The sequence below is a fragment of the Mauremys reevesii genome, linkage group 1, assembly GCF_016161935.1.
Source record: "Mauremys reevesii isolate NIE-2019 linkage group 1, ASM1616193v1, whole genome shotgun sequence".
NCBI classification, from domain to species: Eukaryota; Metazoa; Chordata; order Testudines; family Geoemydidae; genus Mauremys; species Mauremys reevesii.
The window spans coordinates 53,197,597-53,214,638 of record NC_052623.1 but is presented as its reverse complement, the minus strand read 5'-3'; the positions used below and the strand labels follow the sequence as shown (position 1 = coordinate 53,214,638).

Here is a 17,042-nt window from a genome sequence, read left to right as displayed (position 1 = left end):
CTGGAGCAGCCACCCGAGAGGTTCAGAAGCATACAGAACCAGTGCTGGCACAGCCAAGCCATCACTACGAGGATCCCCGTCACCCTGTCCCGCTTGATCTTCATGAGAACCCTGTGAATCAATGGCACTGGGGGGAGAAGGTGTACGACAGAGCCCCAGACCACAGGAGCATAAAAGGAGCCCCTGTCAATCCCCCAAATCAAGAAGAAAACAGAGCATATCCTGTTCTGACTGGATGCAAACAGGTCCACCTGGGGAGTCCCCCACCTCTGGAGGATGAAGGTGACCACTTCTGGATGGAGAGACCATTAGTGGTGAGACAAGATGGTCCCTGTTGAGGTGATCTGCCAAAGCGTTCCTGGCTAGGAGAGGTGCCTGGCTAAGAGACAGATGTCGTGTTGGAGACAGAAGTCCCAGAGTCTGAGGGCTTCGCGGCAAAGGGCAGACAATCTGGCTCCGCCCTGCTTGTTGATATAGAACATAGCCGCTATAGTGTCTGTCAGGACCTGGACCACCCTCCTTTTTATGTGAGGTAGGAAGGCTTGGCAGGCCAGGCAAACCATTCTGAGCTTCCTGACGACGTTTAGGAAACGATTGTGACTCAATCAATGACCTTGCGTGCTGAGATCACCAAGGTGGGCTCCCCACCCTAGGTCCAAGGCATCGGACATGAGGGTCACTGACGGGGATGGAGCTGCAAAGGGAACTCCCTCCAACCTCAATGCAGGACTCTGCCACCAGGTGAGTGATGACAGTACATGGTTCGGGACCTTGACCTCCTGCTCCAATCTGCGTCTGTTGGAGACATAGACTGACACCAGCCAGACCTGCAGGGGTCTGTTGCGGAGCCACACATGCCAGACCATATAAGTACAGGCCGCCCACGTGGCCCAATAATTGCAGGCATGTGTGAGCAGTAAGAGGGTGGACTCGCATGCACAAGATGAGGTCTGCCATGACTTGGAACCGAACCTCAGGGAGGAAGGCTCTGGCTTGAGCAGAGTCAATGACTGCTCCAATTAACTCTATGCATTGAAGTAGAATTAAGGTCAACTTTCTCATTTATTAACAGCCCCAGGTCATGACAGGTGGAACAAACCATATCAAGATGCTGCCACAGATGATCCCGGGACTGGCCCTTTATTAGCCAGTCGTCAAGGTATGGGTAAATTTGAACACCGTGGCACCTCAGGTAAGCGTCCCCTTGTGCTATGCACTTTATGAACATTCTTGGGGACGAAGCGAGACCGAATGGCACTGCTGTGAACTGGAAACGGCACTGGCCCAGCATAAAACAAAGGAAGCACCTGTGCTCTGCAAAAATGGAAATGTGTGTCTTTCAAGGATAATTGGCGGCATGTGACTTCCAGAAGAGGAAAGAGTACCAGAAATGTCCATGTACCAGTAACACGGATACAGGTGAGCAACGGTTTTCATGTTCTCTCCGCAGGTACTAGTGCAGAGAGTGGAGTGGATGATACATCTGACGGAACAGAGCAGAAGAAGACTCCACTGATTGGAAGGCATGAGATGCACTGTCCTAGGGATGGGGTTCCACGACCACCACTCCCAAGAGGAGGAGGAGGAGGAGGGTGGTAGTGGTCGGGGACTCTCTCCTCAGGGGGACTGAGTCATCTATCTGCCGCCCTGACCGGGAAAACTGAGAGGTGTGCTGCTTGCCAGGGGCTAGGATTCACGATGTGACGGAGAGACTGCCGAGACTCATCAAGCGCTCGGATCGCTACCCCTTCCTGCTTCTCCACGTGGACACCAATGATACTGCCAAGAATGACCTTGAGCATATCACTGCAGACTACGTGGCTCTGGGAAGAAGGATAAAGGAGTTTGAGGCGCAAGTGGTGTTCTCGTCTATCCTCCCTGTGGCAGGAAAAGGCCAGGGTAGAGACCGTTGAATCGTGGAAATCAACGAATGGCTACGCAGATAGTGTCGGAGAGAAGGTTTTGGATTCTTTGACAATGGGATGGTCTTCCAAGAAGAAGGATTGCTAGGCAGAGACGGGCTCCACCTCACGAAGAGAGGGAAGAGCATCTTTGCAAACAGGCTGGCTAACCTAGTGAGGAGGGCTTTAAACTAGGTTCACCGGGGGAAGGAGACCAAAGCCCCAAGGTAAGTGGGGAAGTGGGATACCGGGAGGAAGCACAAGCAGAAGACTGCAAGAGGGGAGGACTCCTGTCTCAGACCGAGAAAGCGGGACAATCAGCGAGTTATCTTAAGTGCCTATACACAAATGCAAGAAGCCTGGGGAACAAGCAGGGAGAACTAGAAGTCCTGGCACAGTCAAGGAATTATGATGTAATTGGAATAACAGAGACTTGGTGGGATAACTCACATGATTGGAGTACTGTCATGGATGGATATAAACTGTTCAGGAAGGACAGGCAGGGCAGAAAAGGTGGGGGAGTTGCGTTGTATGTAAGAGAGCAGTATGACTGCTCAGAGCTCCAGTATGAAACTGCAGAAAAACCTGAGTGTCTCTGGATTAAATTTAGAAGTATGAACAACAAGGGTAATGTCGTGGTGGGTGTCTGCTACAGACCACCAGACCAGGGGGATGAGGTGGACGAGGCTTCCTTCCAGCAACTAACAGAAGTTGCTAGATCACAGGCCCTGGTTCTCATGGGTGACTTTAATCACCCCAATATCTGCTGGGAGAGCAATACAGCAGTGCACAGACAATCCAGAAAGTGTAGGGGACAGTTTCCTGGTGCAAGTGCTGGAGGAACCAACTAGCTCACAAACAGGGAAGAAATAGTAGAGGAAGCAATAGTGAATGGGAACCTGGGAGGCAGTGACCATGAGATGGCTGAGTTCAGGATCCTGACACAAGGAAAAAAGGAAAGCAGTAGAACAGAGACCCTGGACTTCAGAAAAGCAAAGCAGACTTCGACTCCCTCAGGGAACTGACGGGCAAGGTCCCCTGGGAGAATAACATGACGGGGAAAGGAGTCGAGGAAAGCTGGCTATATTTTAAAGCAACCTTATTGAGGTTGCAGGAACAAACCATCCCGATGTGTAGGAAGAAAAGTAAATATGGCAGGCGACCAGCTTGGCTTAACAGTGAAATCCTTGCTCGTCTTAAACACAAAAAAACAGCTTACAAGAAGTGGAAGATTGGACAAATAACCAGGGAGGAGTATAAAAGTATTGCTCAGGCATGCAGGTGTGAAATTAGGAAGGCCAAATCACACTTGGAGTTGCAACTAGCCGGAGATGTTAGGAGTAACAAGAAGGATTTCTTTAGGTATATTAGCAACAGGAAGAAAGTCAAGGAAAGTGTGGGCCCCTTGCTGAATGAGGGAGGGAACCTAGTGACAGAGGATGTGGAGAAAGCTAGTGTACTCAATGCTTTTTTTGCCTCTGTCTTCACAGACAAGGTCAGCTCCCAGACAGCTGCACTCTGCAGCACGGTATGGGGAGGAGGTGACCAGCTCTCTGTGGAGAAAGTAGTAGTTCAGGACTATTTAGAAAAGCTGGATAAGCACAGGTCCATGGGGCCGGATGCGCTGCATCCGAGGGTGCTAAAGGAGTTGGCCAATGAGATTGCAGAGCCATTGGCCATTATCTTTGAAAAATCATGGCTATCGGGGGAGGTCCCGGATGACTGGAAAAAAGCTAATGTAGTGCCCATCTTTAAAAAAGGGAAGAAGGAAGATCCAGGGAACTACAGGCCAGTCAGTCTCACCTCAGTCCCTGGAAAAATCATGGAACAGATCCTCAAGGAATCAATCCTGAACCACGTAAAGGAGGGGAAAGTGATCAGGAACAGTCAGCATGGATTCATCAAGGGCAAGTCATGCCTGACTAACCTAATTGCCTTCTATGATGAGATAACCGGCTCTGTGGATGAGGGGAAAGCAGTGGATGTGCTATTTCTGGACTTTAGCAAAGCTTTTGATACAGTCTCCCACAGTATTCTTGCCAGAAAGTTAAAGAAGTATGGGCTGGATGAATGGGACGGTAAGGTGGATAGAAAACTGGCTAGATAGTCGGGCTCAATGGGTAGTGATCAATGGTTCCATGTCTAGTTGGCAGCCGGTATCAAGTGGAGTGCCCCAAGGGTCGGTTTTATTCAATATCTTCATTAACGATCTGGAGGATGGTGTGGACTGCACCCTTAGCAAGTTTGCAGATGACACTAAACTGGGAGGAGTGGTTGATACGCTGGAGGGTAGGGATAGGATACAGAGGGACCTAGACAAATTAGAGGATTGGGCCAAAAGAAATATAATGAGGTTCAACAAGGACAAGTGCAGAGTCCTGCACTTAGGATGGAAGAATCCCATTCACTGCTACAGACTAGGGACCGAATGGCTGGGCAGCAGTTCTGCAGAAAAGGACCTAGGGGTTATGGTGGACAAAAAGCTAAATATGAGTCAACAGTGTGCCCTTGTTGCCAAGAAGGCTAATGGCATTTTGGGTTGTATAAGTAGGGGCATTTCCAGCAGATCGAGGGACGTGATCATTCCCCTCTACTCAGCACTGGTGAGGCCTCATTTGGAGTACTGTGTCCAGTTTTGGGCCCCACACTACAAGAAGGATGTGGAAAAATTGGAGAGAGTCCAGCGGAGGGCAACAAAAATGATTAGGGGGCTGGAGCACATGACTTATGAGGAGAGGCTGAGGCAACTGGGATTGTTTAGTCTGCAGAAGAGAAGAATGAGGGGGGATTTGATAGCTGCTTTCAACTACCTGAAAGGGAGTTCCCAAGAGGATGGATCTAGACTGTTCTCAGTGGTAGAAGATGACAGAACAAGGAGTAATGGTCTCAAGTTGCTGAGGGGGAGGTTTAGGTTGGACATTAGGAAAAACTTTTTCACTAGTAGGGTGGTGAAGAACTGGAATGGGTTACCTAGGGAGGTAGTGGAATCTCCTTCCTTAGAGGTTTAAGGTCAGGCTTGACAAAGCCCTGGCTTGGATGATTTAGTTGGGAATCGGTCCTGCTTTGAGCAGGGGGTTGGACTAGATGACCTCCTGAGGTCCCTTCCAACCCTGAGATTCTATGATTCTATGAAGTGGAAGATGGCGTACCAGTCTCTCGGATCCAGGGAGGAAATGATGGGAGGGTAAGGGAGACCATGTGAAACTTCAACTATTTGAGAGACTTATTGAAGCAATTCAGGTCCAAAATGGGTCTGAGGTCCCCTTTTGCTTTCAGGATTAGAAAGTGGCAGGAGTAGAACCCCTTTCCTTTCACATCCCAAGGGACTTCCTCCACTGCTCCCAGGTGCAGGAGGTTCTCTGCCTCTTAGACAAGGCATTGCTCATGAGAAGGGTCCCTAAAGAGGGATGGAGAAGAAGGGTGGGGCGGAGGATCGGCCACAAACAGCCAGGTGTAACCTGAGGATATTACTTTGAGCACCCTATGGTCCAAAGTTAGTCAAGACCAGGCCAATAGGAAGAGGCGGAGGCGGCCCAGGAAAGAGGGGGAGGGTGGATCCTGGGAAGTGAATGGGACATTGTCTGCTTCTGGTCTCTTTGGTTCCTGGAAAGGCCAGGCTGAGCAGACGAACAGGAAGATCACGGGTGTCACCGCTTAGGGTAGAAACAAGAGGTCTTTCTCCTGTAGGTGCTCAGCCGAAGAGTCCCCCAGGACCGAGACTGTGGAGGCGGAGGGCGGAACGGCTTCCTGGCCTATTGAGGAGTATGGAGGCCCAAGCAGCAGAGACTGGCACAGGAGTCTTTAAGGCTGTGGACTCAAGTCCATGAGCTCAGAGAAGAGCCCCACCCCCTCAAATGGGAGGTCCTGAAAAGTGGACTTCATCTCCTGGGACAGCCCAGAGGACTGCAACTAGGAGCTGTGCCTCATGGCCAGTGCAGAGGCGACCACAGTGGCCGCTGAATCAATAGTGTCCCAGGCCATCTGGAGGGCCCCCCTTGCCACAACTGTGCCTTCGTTGACTAGAGCAGCGAACTCCTGGGCTGCTCCTGAATTTGTTAAGGGAGTCCCGCAGGTTAAAACTGTACCTGTTTAACAGGGCCTGGTGGTTAGACACCCGAAATTGCAGGCTGGCCGTCGAATAATCATCCTGCCAAATAAGTCCAGTCTCTTGGTGTCTGTTTTTCAGCATGCCACTGACCTGGTCCTGCCTGCCCCTTTCATTAACAGCGGACATGACCAGTGATGCTGCTGGAGAGTGTGTATACAGCTATTCAAACCCTTTTACAGGGACATAATACTTCTTTTCTGACATCTTAGATGTAGGTGGAATGGAAGAGAGGGTCTGTCACAGCCATTTGGCAATCTTAAGGAACCCTGAGTGGACAGATAGTGCGACTCAGGCTGGGGTGGAGGAGGATATAACATTAAAGAGGTCATCAGTTTCCTCTGTGGCCTCCTCAATTTTTAAGTTCAAGTTGGTAGCCACCCTTTTAAGGAGAGCCTGGTGTTCTCCTTGAAGTCATCAGGGGACTGCCCGTGTGGACGGGACCTGCCACTGCTTTGTCTGGAGATTACAACAATGACTGCCCCGCCGGGGGAGGGGCAGGTTCCCCTTCCTTCTCTGGGGATGGCTCCTTAGGTGCTGGAGTCCAAGGCACTACCCCCGCGTCTGATTCGGCACCACGTTCCGACTCTAGTGCCGGCAATGCTGAGGACAGTTTGTCTGAGGCAGCCAGGGAGGACTGGTGGGAATATGGGACTGGTATTACAGGCACACCCCACAAGTTCCAGTATAGCCACTGAGCAGGCCACTGTCCCTGCTGCCACGCCGGAGTTGCAGATACCACCATCTGGTCCCAATCCAATTCCAATCATTGCCATTCCAGCATCCAGGGAAGAGCCGTAGAGGCCTGAGTTTGCCAACTTACCTTGGTCGGCAACCAGCAAGGATTGGTGCCTGCCCAATGAGCAGTACCAGGAAGATGGAGACCGGTGCCACGAAAGGGAGCGATCCTGCCCAGGTGGAGACCAACATCTGGGAGACAGTTTCGGCAAACGTGACCTAGGCCGTGACAATCTTTGCCAGGAAGCTCGCCTGTACTGGTGGCACGGGGACCGGTGCCTCAACTCCAGTGTCCCATGTCTTGTAGGGGAAGAGCGCAGTGTCAGGGACCTGGGTCTTCTGACTGAAGATGAGGTGCGGGGGTCCTAGACCACAGAGATGGGGATCTCCGCCTGCGGTCCAGGGACCGAGGATGCTCCATTGCCCTATGGGGCGGTCCCATGATCGGCTTGCCCTTAGGTGTTGGGGCCTTAGCCAAGTCTGGACCAGTATCTGCCGTGCGGTCGGCCTGCTTTTTCTTTGGCCAATAGGGCCCTCATTGCCCAAAGTTGCCTAAGAAAAGCCGGGCTCCCCTGCCACTCTCAAGAGCCACAGACAGGAGGCTGCAGTTCCTGGAGCGAGAGGGGCTGCAGGGCATGATGACAGTAGAGACACCACCAGATGAGGGCAGAGCCTGGCAAGAGCTAATTCCCAGAGCCACCAGGAGGCAGCGCCACGTGCCGTGAGTGGACCCCATGACACTGCCCTTAAAGCTTCAAGATGGCTAATAGGTATATCTCCATATATTATCTCACAGAGCTGTAAGGGACCCTGAAAGGTCACTGAGTCCAGCAGCCTACCTTCACTAGCAGGACCAAAGTACTGATTTTGCCCCAGATCCCTAAGTGGCCCCTCACTTCAATCCTAAATCCAAGATTGAATTCACAACCCTGGATTTAGCAGGCCAACGCTCAAACCACTGAGCTATCCCTCCCCCATGGATGAAGAGACACTGTTCGGATCTGAAGGGGAGATAACCCTAATTTTTTCCTAATGTTATACTGCACTAAGATTCTTGGATACAGGAGACTCCAAACAACTTTGACTGTATAAAGTCATCTTGAATTCTGAAGGATACATTAGATGTATGCAGTACACCCATGCTATAACACCTTTCACAATAATGAACCTTGGGCTGTAACAACCACCCCCCCTCCCCCTCCCCCCAAAAAAAACAACCCTCTGCAGATCTCTGTTATACAAACACCTCGTTATAACAAATAAATGGCTTGGATCCAGAGGGGTTTGTTATAGCGAGGGTAAACTGTACTTTTAAAGAATAAAGGAAAACTCTTCCCAACTCATGAAAGAATCTGAAGGATCCTATGTATGGATGTGCATATCAAGAAAAATGTTAGAAAAACAGGAACTGAACTAAATGCTCCATATTTGGAACTTGAAAAGGGACTACTCATTACTCAGGTTCCTGATCTTGAAAATCTGATACCTGTCAGCAGTCTATAAAAATTCAACTGCAATATAGAAACATGTACCTGTCTGCCATAAGATTTACTGTGTAGCAAAGTCTCTTGAGAACCTTTTCTAACAGCAGATCTCCATCAAATGGCATTCTAATGAAATGAGTTTTCAATACCATATTTTCCTTCTATAGATTGGACTAACTTGTTTTTTGGATGTCATTTGCCATCATACCTCCAAGACACTGACAAAGAACTCAAGGTGTGGTCAGTTAACCATTCTGCTGCCTTAGTCAAAGCAAATGTTTTATTTAAAACAAATGGATAGGAATTCACCCTTAGCTCTTGCCACTATAAAAATGATTCTGGAAATCAATCCAGCACACATTGGTGCCTGCACCCCAGTTTCTACTACTGTATCTCCAATGCCTGGTTTAAGGGCAACATCTGCTACTGACAGATCTTTAACGCCTGGAGTAACCTCGAACTGGAATGACATTTTCCTTCCCATGTTAGAAATGCTACTGAAATATTTGTTCTAATTCTAAAACTCAAGAGCATTATTACAACTTATCAGAGTTGTAGCCACCCAAGAAACTGTTGCCCATATGGTTTCTGTGATACAAGTTGAAACATCTTAGAAACATCTGGTTGAGATTTTCAGAGCAATCTAGAGTTTTTGGTAACAAATTTTAATGGAAACCATTTCTAAATCCCCTGTTCTTCTTCAAAAATTTCAACTATCTTTATCTAGGAACTCCTGATGCTGATCCACCAACTTTGTCGTATCATTATGGGCAGGGGAAACTTTGTGGAGCTTTGCACTTAGAAAAGTATTACATCTCCATCTGTTTTCCCTAGTTCCATAATATCTACTCATCTTGTTCAGAAAGGTTTTCATATCCAAACATGTCAAATGGTCCACTTTAAACATGTTATTCAAGACTAACCTCAACTAATAATTCTCACATTGCAGCCTGGCACAAACAGAAGTACTTATAGGAAGTAATTATCTCTTACTTGCAATCTGCTGTCCTCAGCCACATTAAGACAGTGCACTAGAATATAGCAACTAACAACTGGGATTAACCCTACAACATATTCATGAGATATCAGACAGCCTCCTACTGCAAGGGCACCAATCAAGCTAATCAAAAGGGACATCTTATTTCTCTCTCTCTTTCTAGATTTTATATGAAAATGAACCACAACATAACCGTTCTAAAGAGAAATTCAAAATAAAAAAAAACCAGGAGAAAAGATAAGGTATCAAATAAAAATTTTAATGCATTTCCATGTGCTGATCAAAAAACTTAACATACTAGTTCTGGACTGGCTCTGCTCTATGTGACACCTCAGCACCACTATAGTGGAAATATATCAACCACAGATTCCTAATAGAGCACAGAGAACCTACAGGAGAAGACAAATTATTTTTAAAAAGCAATCACACCTCTTTCCAGAATAAAGCACCTGGCACCACCACCCTCCTGAGATATGTGAAAGGGATACTGAAAGTGACAGAAAAAGATTTCATCCAAACTTCTCCCATAAAGATCTCACACACTCACCCAGGGCAATTCTATTTAAGGAGATCCTTCCATATACATAGCCTTGTTTTTAAAGAAGAAATAATTATTTTAAATAGTATGTCATAGAAATCATAATACGTCATTTATTTCCACTATTCATTGCCACTTTGTGCTTCCAATTTTATTCAAATATTTTTGGATGGACTAGTCTGAGGCAGTGGAAATACACAAACAGAAAGCAGCCAATAGTTATTCCGAGAGTTAACACGAGTAAAAAAACACAAATTTAATACGTATAATATATATTACGCAAAGTCTCATTTCATATTGAAAGTAATTTCAAGATACCCCAAATGAACCTCCAAACTTAGCAGGCTGTTTACTAACCTTTAATCGCCTCACCATCTCTTCTTTAGATATTTTATCAGAGATTTCTTTGACTCCTGGAGGATACGTAATTTTTCCATCATTGGCTCGTGTCTTTGAATGAGCCATGATTTCACTGTTTTAAAACCTGTAAAGAGAAAATTAGTTAATACTTTCACAAATAGTTTTTTAATCTATCTTGATATAACTTGCAATACAATAGACGGGGTGAATACATAAGCCATCTGCCCCACTGGGATATTATTTTATAGGTAGTGAGATAAATATGAAGGGCCCTAAATTTACCCTTCAAATAAACACTTGCAAGTCCAACTGAAGCCAATAGGAGTGATAACCTTATTATTGAGGGTAAAGTTGGCCTTGTTTGTCTTTCAGTAATCAACGGTGTGACTATACAGACCCTAAGGTTTCTTCTCACATAATGGCACCCTAAAGAAAGGAACCAAGAGCAACTGTTTTCTTGAGATATTTTAAGCCACCAAGACAGTCTAACTGAACAGGACCTCCAGAAGTAGAACATAAACAGCAATATAACAATCCCTCATACTTACTTATAATTTGACCATTATACTTAAGGTGCAGATAATGCTGCCTTTAGTTACCATGCTGACTTGATAAATCAAAACAATAACATGCTCCCTAGATCCTATGGGCTTCTAGGCTCTCACAGTAGAGCTCTCTTAAAAGGAACTAAAGAAACAGTCAGAAAAACAGAAGTAAACAAGTTAAAGATGTTGGGTAAAATTTTCCCAAGCACTCAAGTGATTTAGGAGACTAACTCACTTAGGTACTTTTTGAAAATTTTACTTTTAATTTGCCACTGATATGTAATAATCTCCTTCTCCCATCCTAGAAGAGATGTGGAAAAACTGAAATGTAGCAGGAGCATGGGTAGTAGCAATGGCAGGAGAAGGGAAGAGGAGCGGGCCTATTGGGAGCTTTCTCCCATGCCCCTGCTCCAAACTTTCAGGCAACAGGCCCAAGGTTCCCATTTAGCCCCCAGGAACATGTTGACTAGAACACTCCAGTAGCACTTCCAGGAAACCACCTATAAGAAGCCTAGGGAAAACAGGAGAGGGGCTACACATCAGCAGATTTTTACAATCTTTAATATCTGGAGGGAGGTGATGCTCATCTTTATTATTTGTATTGCCACAGCCCATAAAAGCTTTACTCATGGACCAGAACCCCACTGTGTTAGCCGCTGTACAAACACTGAACAAAAAAATCCCTGCCCCAAGGAGTTTACAATCTAAGCACATGCAAGAGACAACAGGAGGAGTTTAAGGAAACAATGAGACATTTGTTACAGGCAGTGGTCACAGCACATCGGCAGCCCAACCATCCTCAAGATTTTTGTAGACATCATAGCTAAGGAGTTTTGAGGAGGGATTTCAAGGAGAATGAGATAGTGGATGTTTACAGGGACTACCTCCCCAGCGTGACAGGCAGCATGGGAGGGGGAAAAAAAAAGATGCTTGTTTGAAAATGTAACAAGTGGGCAATGGAGACTAACCTCATGCGGGAACGAGAGGCAGGCATCAACAGCTTGATGCAAATGAGAGATGATAGGTAGGGTGGGGGAAGGGCCCTGAAAGTGAAGATAAGCATCTTATACTTGATGTAATAAACAAGGGGGAGCCACTGGAGGGTTGCAAAGAGAGGGATGACAAGGTCAAAGCAATGGGCTAGGGCAATTATCTTTGCAGCGGCACTCTGAATAATTATGAGCAAGGAAGACTGCCAAACTCCAAGACAAGTATATTGCAGTAATCAAAATGTAAGATGAAAGTGTCGTCAAGTTTTAATGTGCGGATGGGTAAGAAGGGCCATATCTTAAAGATGTTATGCAGGAAGAATCAGCAAGATTTAAACATAGCCTGGATATGAGGACCTAGATAGAGGTCCACGTAAAAGATGAGGGCCAGATTACAGATCTGAGTGACAGGCAGGATTGTGATGTTGTCCTCAGAGATCAAAAAAAGAGGTAGTGGGGAGGGCTTGAGGGGGAAGATTGGGAGCTCTGTTTTTAGTCATGTTTAGTTGGAGCTGACAGCAAGACATTTATAGGGAGCCGTCAGTGAAAGAGGCTGAGATTTCAGTCTGGACAGAAGGAGACAGGTATGGAGTAGAGAGGTAGATCTGAGAGTCATCAGCATAGAAATGGTAGCTGAATTTGTGTCTGCATATCAGATTATCCAGAGAGGGTATAGAGGAAGAAGAAAAGAGGACAAGGACAGAGACCTGAGTAGCATCTACTGAAAGCTGGAGATGTATGAGCAGAATCGTCTAAAGGATAACCATTCTCCCCACCACCACTGACAAGTGGTCTATGTGAATATCTATTTTCCCCTTTCTCCCCATACAAGGGTTCCCCTATCTCCACCCCACCAGGGGTTCTGTGTCCCACAACTCCAAGGTCTCCATTCTCTCTCCTCCCATGGCAGAGGATCTGTACAAGCTCATTCCATACTAGTGTCCCCCTTCCATTCTAGTGTCCCTCATTCTCTCCCTCTCCCCCCTTGCCAGAAGCTGTGTGCACACTCCCATCCCCCTTCTTACTCTCTTCCCCCCCAGCTCCCAATTATTCTTCTGTCTGGCTGTTACCTCATTCAGAAAGTCAATATGTTAACTCTATTGACAGGATAAGCAAGGATACTGTTATGCAGAAAGCATTAATGGATGCCATCAACCAACTGTTTGATCTATAGATAATTGTAGAGGTGCTTGAAGTCACTATGGCTATGTTAATCAGATGGAAGGGGCTCCATTGGTCCTGCATTTTTCTCCTTTGTTTTCCCAAGATCAAAAGAGTTCTGGTCAGTGGCCACTGATGCCTAGTACATTTCATGGAATGTTGGAATTATGGGATGCAGCATTCAAAAGTTAATGCATTAAGTGTGGAAAAAGGTTGTGGAGTTGACTGTAAGGCCTTCATAAGCGGCCAAAAATTTTCTATTGTCTGGAACCAGGTTACGCAAGAGCTCACCTCTTTCCCCAGGCCATGCTGTCACCCCTGAGATCAAAAGAAGCATTCATATTGGAGCCCCCTCGATATAAAGTGAGAATGAGCTGCTGAAAGGTATTCACCATTGGGGTCCTTGACATTGGAATTTGCTCTCACCACCATTGGTTCCACAGACCCCAGATGTTAACTTTCTTGACACACAGAAAAGCTCACCTCCTCCTCCACACACACACACACACACACACCCACCCCTCAGTCTTGAGAAGAGAATAAGCTAAGGGCTTGGCTACACTTACAAATTTGCAGCGCTGCAGCAGGGTGTGAAAACACACCCTCTCCAGCGCTGCAAATTGCGGCGCTGAAAAGCGCCAGTGTGGTCAAAGCCCCAGCGCTGGGAGCGCGGCTCCCAGCGCTGTCCGTTATTCCCCACAGGGAGGTGGAGTACGGACAGCGCTGGGAGAGCTCTCTCCCAGTGCTGGCGCTTTGACTACACTTAGCGCTTCAAAGCGCTGCTGCGGCAGCGCTACCGCGGCAGCGCTTTGAAGTGCTAAGTGTAGCCACAGCCTAAGAGTTGGAGGCGTTTGGTGGATATTTGTGTATGGGTCTTATAGAAGTGTTAGTCAGGATTCCACAGTTAAGGCTGAGTTTTTCACCTAAGCAGAGATTCTCTCTCACACACACACAGTATGAAACAAACAGTGTGTCCTCCCGAAAATTACAGCATTTTTGAATTTTTTAGAATGCACAAGTACATGTTAGCTGATGAATTAAGATAAATTTTAACTATATGGGAAGTTAAAATGTCCAACACTGACCCATAGTTAAAATTCGCTGAAACTTTGTAATCATAGGCTACATATTAATTGTTTTAGTGTTAACGGTGTTTTTTTGGTTGGGTTTTTTTTTTTTTTTTGCCGTTCTTCATAACAGAAGTTTCTTCTTTAGTAGAGGCTAAAGAATATTGTTCTACACCAGAGAATTCTACGACAGACTACCCTCTTTCATGGCTGACATTGGCTGCTATTTATCTAAATGGCAATGAGGCCACAGGCTAGGCTACTATAAACGAAGAAGGCCATTCCCTTCATTCACCTGCACCACACAGAGTACAGTCTAAGGGCTTGTCTACACTGGCACTTTACAGCGCTGCAACTCTCTCGTTCAGGGGTGGGGTGGGGGGAACACATCCCTGAGTGCTGCAAGCTTCAGTGCTGTAAAGTGACAGTGTAGACACTGCACCAGCACTTGTAGCTATTCCCTCATGGAGGTGGCTTTTTTTAAGAGCGCTGAGAGATCTCTCTCCCTACACAAGCCAAGTTAAAGCGCTGCCGGTGAAGACGTGCCCTAAAGCTTCAGTCCCACTGAAAACAATGAAGACAGAAGACATTTTTAAAGAGCAAATTTTTGCGAGTTTCTCTGAGAGAAGATTTTATACATCAGAACCTCCTGACGGATACATTTCCAGATATGAAAAAGCAAATGGCCAAAGACCACCACTCAATAGGAGGCCAGGAGGGAGGTAAAACAAGCAACATGTGTGGACTTACGGGGAATGTGGAGGATAGATGAAAGGGGAACATAGGGTATCCATCCTGGCTGATTTCCACTACTCTGCTGATACAAAGCAGCTCTAAACTCTAATGGCGTAAAACAGCCAGAGTATACCAGTGAATTGGGCTTTCAAAATTAAAATAGGATATGCACCCATAGCACAAGATATGCTCCTATTGATTTTTTTAAAAATAAATATGAAAAAAAAACAATGGTTCAGCCATGACTTAGGTGTATATCTTCATATATCTTCCCTCAAATCACCTACCCTATAATCCTAGATTAAAAATACAATTGCAAGTATGGCATACTTTTACATGTGTCAGAAACTTGGGATAGGTTCCATTTTTTTCAAGTTCATGAGCTCTTAAACTAGCCTAGAAAAATCATCATCTACATGGTAAATTAAAAGAATGAGGAGTACTTGTGGCACCTTAGAGACTAACAAATTTATTTGGGCATAAGCTTTCATTGGCTAAAGTCCACTTCATCAGATGTATGCAGCGGAAAATACAGTAGGAAGATTTTTTTTACACACACACACCATGAAAAAATGGGTGTTGCCATACCAACTCTAACGGACTAATCAGTTAAAGTGGACTATTAGCAGGAGAAAAAAAAAACTTTTGTAGTGATAATCAGGATGACCCATTTCAAACAGTTGATAAGAAGGTGTGAGTAACAGTAGGGGGGAAATTAGCATGGGGAAATAGTTTTTACTTTGTGTAATGACCCATCCACTCCCAGTCCTTATTCAAGCCTAATTTAATGGTGTCCAGTTTGCAAATTAATTCCAGTTCTGCAGTTTCTCATTGGAGTCTGTTTTTGAAGGCTTTTTGTTGAAGAATTACCACTTTTAGGTCTGTAATTGAGTGACCAGGGAGGTTGAAGTGTTCTCCAACTGGTTTTTGAATGTTATAATTCTTGACGTCTGATTTGTGTCCCTTTATTCTTTTGCATAGAATATCAGAGTTGGAAGGGACCTCAGAAGATCATCTAGTCCAACCCCCTGCTCAAAGCAGGCCCAATCCCCAGACACATTTTTGCCCCAATCCCTAAATGGCCCCCTCAAGGATTGAACTCACAACCCTGGGTTTAGCAGGCCAATGCTCAAACCACTGAGTTATCCCTTCCCCCCCCATAGAGACTGCCCAGTTTGGCCAATGTACATGGCAGAGGGGCATTGCTGGCACATGATGGCATATATTACATTGGCAGATGTGCAGGTGAACAAGCCTCTGATGGTGTGGCTGATGTGATTATCTATTCAGGGGACACTATCATAGGACCTAAACGCTCAAGACAGCAAAGTCAGCCCTGGCAAATTCAACATCAATTTAGATATGAATTATGTTACGGAGAGGGTGGAAGATGGGAAGAGGGTCCAGATGCTGTGTCTCTTCCCATGCAAGTCAAAGGCAGGTAGCACAGAGTCCTTGCTGTTTTAAATTGGAGGATATAGGGAACCAGATGTGAGCCTGTGGGTATATGAGAGAAAATTGGTAGGTATAGGTAGGTGAAGTATCCAAGAGAAGAAGAGATTAAAAAAAAAATAATAATATTTCAAAGTATGGTACAGACTTTGGGGGAAGAAATGGGAGAGACAGTAAACAGAGGAAAATGAGAAAAAAACAACAGTGTAGGAAAAGAGAAGGGAATTATAAAGAATGAAGAGAGGGAACACATCCAGAACAATGATAATATGAAGATAAAAGTGGAGTTAAGCCAGAGAGGATAGAAAACGTGAAAAGCAAGGAGAGAGTGTAAGCTACATTTTTAGTTTATTAAACAGAAGGTGATTAACACTGCTACAATTAAATACAGTACAAAGTACACAATTGTTTTATTCCTTTACATTGCAAAAGTGCAGCAGAGCAGGTATTTTTCACTTAAACTAGCAGACTGTATCATAATTACAAAGACCAGAGAGTCATCGAATTATGTTAAAAAAACCCACATGGCCATTTTAAAATAGCCAAGTTACCAAAAGGTAAAAGGTGCCTTACACATACACTATTTTTATGAAGATTTTTAGAATATTGTTCCTTGCTCTTACACATGTAAGAGTATAGAACACCGATTCTGCTGTGTGCTTAAGTGTAAATAAAGCACGGACTATGGGTCACATTACTAAATACTGACATGATAGATTTAATGGATTAGTAAGTACCATTACTGTATCTCAAGTCAGTGATCCATGGCCTACAGACAGGTCTTAAAACACAATTCAGTGAGATGCAGTTTATTATTTCTGTTTGGATGGCAATTTACATGGCTCAACATTCTTCACTTTAGTAAGTTTAAGACAGACCCATCACATGGTGCTTCAATTGTGATTGATATTGTGGCAATATTAAAAATAGGAACATCTCCCAATATATATGAAGCCAACTAATGAGAGCA

The 17,042-nt window shown here is 45.5% G+C and overlaps 1 protein-coding gene and 1 long non-coding RNA gene across 7 annotated transcripts in view; one reads left to right on the top strand and one right to left on the bottom strand.

The window, feature by feature from the left end:
• Positions 1-17,042, bottom strand: part of PDS5B (PDS5 cohesin associated factor B) — a 254,196-nt gene that overhangs the window by 206,867 nt on the left and 30,287 nt on the right. For 5 of the 6 annotated variants that reach the window (XM_039535287.1, XM_039535243.1, XM_039535254.1 and 2 more), the window contains one exon: positions 10,121-10,247. In XM_039535287.1, coding sequence (XP_039391221.1) covers positions 10,121-10,228 — 108 coding nt within the window. In that variant the 5' untranslated portion in view covers positions 10,229-10,247. Of the gene's footprint in view, positions 1-267; positions 411-10,120; positions 10,248-17,042 lie in introns of those variants that run through there. The other variant, XM_039535275.1, reaches the window with a different exon arrangement.
• On the top strand, positions 640-6,149 carry LOC120403742. Its single transcript, XR_005597707.1, has 3 exons — positions 640-741; positions 1,073-1,159; positions 5,589-6,149. It is a non-coding gene; the product is annotated as an uncharacterized LOC120403742 (long non-coding RNA).